The sequence below is a fragment of the Emiliania huxleyi genome, assembly GCF_000372725.1.
Source record: "Emiliania huxleyi CCMP1516 unplaced genomic scaffold EMIHUscaffold_62, whole genome shotgun sequence".
NCBI lineage: Eukaryota > Haptophyta > Isochrysidales > Noelaerhabdaceae > Emiliania > Emiliania huxleyi.
The window spans coordinates 390,213-395,429 of NW_005197351.1; the positions used below are offsets into that span (position 1 = coordinate 390,213).

Here is a 5,217-nt window from a genome sequence, read left to right on the forward strand (position 1 = left end):
CCGAGGATTCCGCCACCGAGGAGGCGACCATCAAGCCGCCCGCCGCCGAGGTGTCCGCTGCCGCGGAGGCAGTCGCCGAGGCGCCCGTCGCCGAGGAGGTCGTCGCCGAGGAGGCTGAGCCGGCCAAGACCGTTTCCAACACGCCCGACCCAGCGGCGAGCGCGCCGCAGCATTCTCTCCTGGCACTCCTCGCTCTCCCACCGGTAATAATCTCCCTTCCCGTGTGCCCCTATCGCGCTTGCAGGACACCACCTACTACCCGGGCCTGCCCACGCCGATGGCGGCGGGGAAGAGCGGGCCCGCGTCGGCCCGCAGCGGCTCCGGACCGGGCTACGTGGACGGCGTCGAGGCTGCAGTCCGCCGGCTGGGCGAGAGCGTCAGCTACCAGGCTACGCCCGCCGACGGCAAGAAGTCGCCGTCGCCGGGAGTCCCCACCTCCGGCGGCATTGCGCCCGTGGCGCCCAAGCCCCTTGGCGCGGTCGCGGGCGCGGGGCTGGCTGAGGCCGAGGCCGCCAAGGAGCGCGAGCACTGGGAGGGGCGGCTCAAGAAGGCGAAGGCCGCGCTCGATCTCATTGCCGAGCAACGGGAGAAGTGGGCGGACTTGCAGTCGCGGCGCTCGGGGAAGTGCCGGCGCAAGGCCATGCGCTGCCGCAACAACCCCAAGTTTGGCAAGGCAAAGGGCAGGCGCAAGTCTGGCAAGGCAAAGGGCCGCGGCCGCCGCCCGAACTGGCGCCGCGAGCCGCAGACCACGTCCGGCAAGGCGCCATTCGCCGCTGGCACGTGCGGCGCCGGCGCTGGCACGTGCGGCGCCGGCGCTGGCACGTGCGGCGCCGGCGCTGGCACATGCGGCGCCGGCGGTCGCGCCGCCCTCAAAGCGGCGGCCAACTGCGTGCAGGGCGGCTACACGAAGGCCGAGGGCGCCTTCCGGTGGCTGCTCCTCGTCTGCATGCCCGCCTTTGGCCACTGCGCGGCCGCCGTGCCTAGCCCGACGGCGGTGGCCTCGGCCTTCTCGTCTGCCGTCGCCTCGGCGTCCTCGGCCTTCTCATCCGGCGTCGCCTCGGCTGCGTCCTCGGCCTTCTCGCCCGCCGTCGCCTCGAAGGCGTCCTCGCTCGTGAGCTGCTCGCCGCTTCTCATGCCCGCCCTCGTGCTCATCCTCCTCGCCATCGCCTGCGGCGCCTCCTGGCCGACCGCGGCGAGCGGAAAGGGGGCGACGTGCTGTGCAGAATACTTCAACATGTCAGGACTGCGCTCTGGCCTTTGTCTACTACTGCTGCCTTGCTTGGTTGCTGCTAACGGTTGCGTTTCCAGTCCGACGCCAACGGCGCCTTCAAGCTTCGAGCACAGATGGTGGAAGGGGGGAACAGGCAGCACCGGCTCTTTTACCGACGTGAAAATCGCGGACCACGATCCGTGTGATCCATGTGTAGCAACCAAGAATGCTAAGAGTTGCCCATCAGCCATGTCATATCCACGATTTGCTTCGAGGGCTGCTCGAAACCACTCTCTCTTCAGCATTTTCCGGCAGCACTACAAGTATCAACAGTAACAAAACAGTAACAGCATGGGTTGGGGTGAACACTTGAACAACGTTGAGGATTTCAGCCAACAATAGCGCAACTGTTAGGCCCCAAATTAACGTTAGGCAACCCTAAGGAAGAGTCCCCTGAACGCGTATGCACGTTTTGTGAAGAAGATGTCCCGTGATCCCCGAGTGAGGGCGCTACCGCCACAGGCGCGCTTCAAGGCGATCGCCCGTCTCTATCGCGCGGGCGGACGTTAGTTGTCCCCGCGAGGTGGTGAGCGAAGCAGCAACACGTTTTGCAATGTTAGTTTGTGCGTTGGTCACCTAGTGCAATCGCTTTCAACTCCTGCACATGCCATCGACGGACCAGTACGGCTTTGTGTGGTCTCAACCGGGTAGCAAGCGCGCGTGTTGGCACTGGCAGCACTGGCGCTGGCGGTGTCATGTGGCCCTGGCGTCTCGCAAGGACTCTGACGTGTAGAGGAGAGAGCACGTTGCGGAGAGAGCACGATTGGGAGGGCGCAGACGTGAGGCCCGCCCCATGCGAGAGGCGCAGCGGAGGGTGGGCAGTGGTGTGTTCGTCGGCGGTGGCTGCGGCGAGGGTGGCGCCGCTGGTGGCCCGCTGCACAGGGCTTCGGTGGTGGTGGAGCGCTGTGGTGTGTGTGTGGGCGCGCGCGTGTGGGCGAGGCGCTGAATGAGAGAGCAGCCGCGCGAGCAGGCGCACTTGAGGGAGCTGAAACGCGAACGAGCGGGGGCCGGGTGTGGAATGGACGGGGGGTTGAAAGGCGATCGCCTGTGCCCGGGGGCAAAGATGCCAGTCAGGCCGACGATGGTCATCGAGTTGAAGACGGCGGCGCGGCGACGATGTCGCCGACGCCGTCGTCCGACTCGGTCACGAGCGGGGCGAATCACCGTGAAGAACTCGGGCGCCGACGACCCGACCGCCATGAAGGGTGCGCCGGCGACGTCCTCGGGCACCTCTTGAGCACCTCGACCACCTCATCGATCGCCTCGGCGTAGAAGTCGTCGCAGACGATGGCGATGCCGACGAAGAAGTAGAACCTGCGCGTACGGCCCGCCGCCCTTCATGAGAGCTGAGAGCCCGTCCTCGATGCGGGGACGAGCCCGAAGAGCGCCGCGTAGGGCTTCTCGCGCACACATGGCCGGGTCGAACGCCGCGTCGACTGGAGCGGCGATGACGGCGGTCGGGTCGATGTCGAGGACGGGCCGAGACGTGACAGTGACCGCGCGAACGCCCTGTGCCGCCGGGGAGCCGGTGCGTCATTGAAGTGCTTGAATGGGAGGCACCCACGGGGCGGTAACGCAGCGGCGCACCGCACTCTCGTCCGCGATGTCCGTGTAGCACTCGGTGGTCGCCTGCGACAAGCCGCCGCGGTGCGGTTGTAGGCCTTCGAGCAGGTACGCGCAGACGGTACGCCGACCTCGTACTGCGAGGGAAGCGGCAGCGACCGAGGAGGCGATGGTAAAGTGGGCTGCCGGCATGCCGGAGATGGCGACGCGGGCCTGCGCGCGAACGAAAAGGGCTGTGGAGGCAGGCGGGAAGGGAGGCGGGCGGAGGGGGGAAGACGATCTGGAGGGGGGGAAGGGGGTTGTTGGTGGGAGGTAGGGACGAGGGCGCTGCGGCCGGCACCTTCTCCGGACACGGCCCGCCGCCCTTCATGAGAGCTGAGAGCCCGTCCTCGATGCGGGGACGAGCCCGAAGAGCGCCGCGTAGGGCTTCTCGCGCACACATGGCCGGGTCGAACGCCGCGTCGACCGGAGCGGCGATGACGGCGGTCGGGTCGATGTCGAGGACGGGCCGAGACGTGACAGTGACAGCGCGAACGCCCTGTGCCGCCGGGGAGCCGGTGCGTCATTCAAGTGCTTGAATGGGAGGCACCCACGGGGCGGTAACGCAGCGGCGCACCGCACTCTCGTCCGCGATGTCCGTGTAGCACTCGGTGGTCGCCTGCGACAAGCCGCCGCGGTGCGGTTGTAGGCCTTCGAGCAGGTACGCGCACACGGTACGCCGACCTCGTACTGCGAGGGAAGCGGCAGCGACCGAGGAGGCGATGGTAAAGTGGGCTGCCGGCATGCCGGAGATGGCGACGCGGGCCTGCGCGCGAACGAAAAGGGCTGTGGAGGCAGGCGGGAAGGGAGGCGGGCGGAGGGGAGGGGACGATCTGGAGGGGGCAAAGGGGGGAAAGTGGGGAGGGAGGTGCGAGGGCCCCGCGGCCGGCACCTTCTCCGGACACGGCCCGCCGCCCTTCATGAGAGCTGAGAGCCCGTCCTCGATGCGGGGACGAGCCCGAAGAGCGCCGCGTAGGGCTTCTCGCGCACACATGGCCGGGTCGAACGCCGCGTCGACCGGAGCGGCGATGACGGCGGTCGGGTCGATGTCGAGGACGGGCCGAGACGTGACAGTGACCGCGCGAACGCCCTGTGCCGCCGGGGAGCCGGTGCGTCATTCAAGTGCTTGAATGGGAGGCACCCACGGGGCGGTAACGCAGCGGCGCACCGCACTCTCGTCCGCGATGTCCGTGTAGCACTCGGTGGTCGCCTGCGACAAGCCGCCGCGGTGCGGTTGTAGGCCTTCGAGCAGGTACGCGCAGACGGTACGCCGACCTCGTACTGCGAGGGAAGCGGCAGCGACCGAGGAGGCGACGGTGAAGTGGGCTGCCGGCATGCCGGAGATGGCGACGCGGGCCTGCGCGAGGGCGAGGAGAAGGGTGGAGGCAGGCGGGAAGGCGGGCGGGCGGAGCGGGGGGGACGATCTGGAGGGGGGAAAGGGGGGGGGGAGGGAGGGAGCGGCGAGGGCGCTGCGGCCGGCACCTTCTCCGGACACGGCCCGCCGCCCTTCATGAGAGCTGAGAGCCCGTCCTCGATGCGGGGACGAGCCCGAAGAGCGCCGCGTAGGGCTTCTTGCGCACACATGGCCGGGTCGAACGCCGCGTCGACCGGAGCGGCGATGACGGCGGTCGGGTCGATGTCGAGGACGGGCCGAGACGTGACAGTGACAGCGCGAACGCCCTGTGCCGCCGGGGAGCCGGTGCGTCATTGAAGTGCTTGAATGGGAGGCACCCACGGGGCGGTAACGCAGCGGCGCACCGCACTCTCGTCCGCGATGTCCGTGTAGCACTCGGTGGTCGCCTGCGACAAGCCGCCGCGGTGCGGTTGTAGGCCTTCGAGCAGGTACGCGCAGACGGTACGCTGCAGGCGAGCCTCTGCTGGTCGAGATGCCCGGCAAAGATGCCAGTCAAGCCGACGATGGTCATCGAGTTGAAGACGGCGGCGCGGCGACGATGTCGCCGACGCCCTCGTCCGACTCGGTCACGAGCGGGGCGAATCACCGTGAAGAACTCGGGCGCCGACGACCCGACCGCCATGAAGGGTGCGCCGGCGACGACCTCGGGCACCTCTTGAGCACCTCGACCTCATCGATCGCCTCGGCGTAGAAGTCGTCGCGGACGATGGCGATGCCGACGAAGAAGTAGAACCTGCGCGGGGGACGGTGCGTGGGCGGGCTGAAGGTGGGGTGAGGTGGGGTGATGGGGGGGGCTGAGGGGGCGGGGTTGGACGGCGGAGGAGGGCTTGGCGGTGGCGGCGACGGGGCTTGCGGGCTTGGCGGCGGCGGGCTTGGGGCGGCGGGCTTGGCGGCGGGGGCGATGGCGGTGGTGGAGACGGTGGAGGGGGTG

The 5,217-nt window shown here is 68.8% G+C and overlaps 2 protein-coding genes across 2 annotated transcripts in view; one reads left to right on the forward strand and one right to left on the reverse strand.

The window, feature by feature from the left end:
- EMIHUDRAFT_214721 (hypothetical protein) overlaps window positions 1-1,546 on the forward strand; it is a gene marked incomplete at both ends in the record, with an annotated part of 2,487 nt that extends 941 nt beyond the window's left edge. Inside the window, 4 exons of the mRNA XM_005763748.1 lie at window positions 21-131; window positions 245-750; window positions 985-1,236; window positions 1,486-1,546. Coding sequence (XP_005763805.1) covers window positions 21-131; window positions 245-750; window positions 985-1,236; window positions 1,486-1,546 — 930 coding nt within the window. The remainder of the gene's footprint in view (window positions 1-20; window positions 132-244; window positions 751-984; window positions 1,237-1,485) is intronic.
- Window positions 1,547-2,707: 1,161 nt separating this feature from the next.
- EMIHUDRAFT_437634 (hypothetical protein) lies at window positions 2,708-4,953 on the reverse strand (the record flags this gene model as incomplete). Its single annotated transcript, XM_005763749.1, has 7 exons — window positions 4,745-4,953; window positions 4,631-4,672; window positions 4,355-4,552; window positions 4,041-4,229; window positions 3,765-3,962; window positions 2,858-3,046; window positions 2,708-2,779 (listed from the first exon to the last, which is right to left on the reverse strand). Coding segments are annotated over exons 3-7 (750 nt in total), but the record flags the coding sequence as incomplete, so codon positions are not given.
- Between the last annotated feature and the right edge of the window lie 264 nt (window positions 4,954-5,217).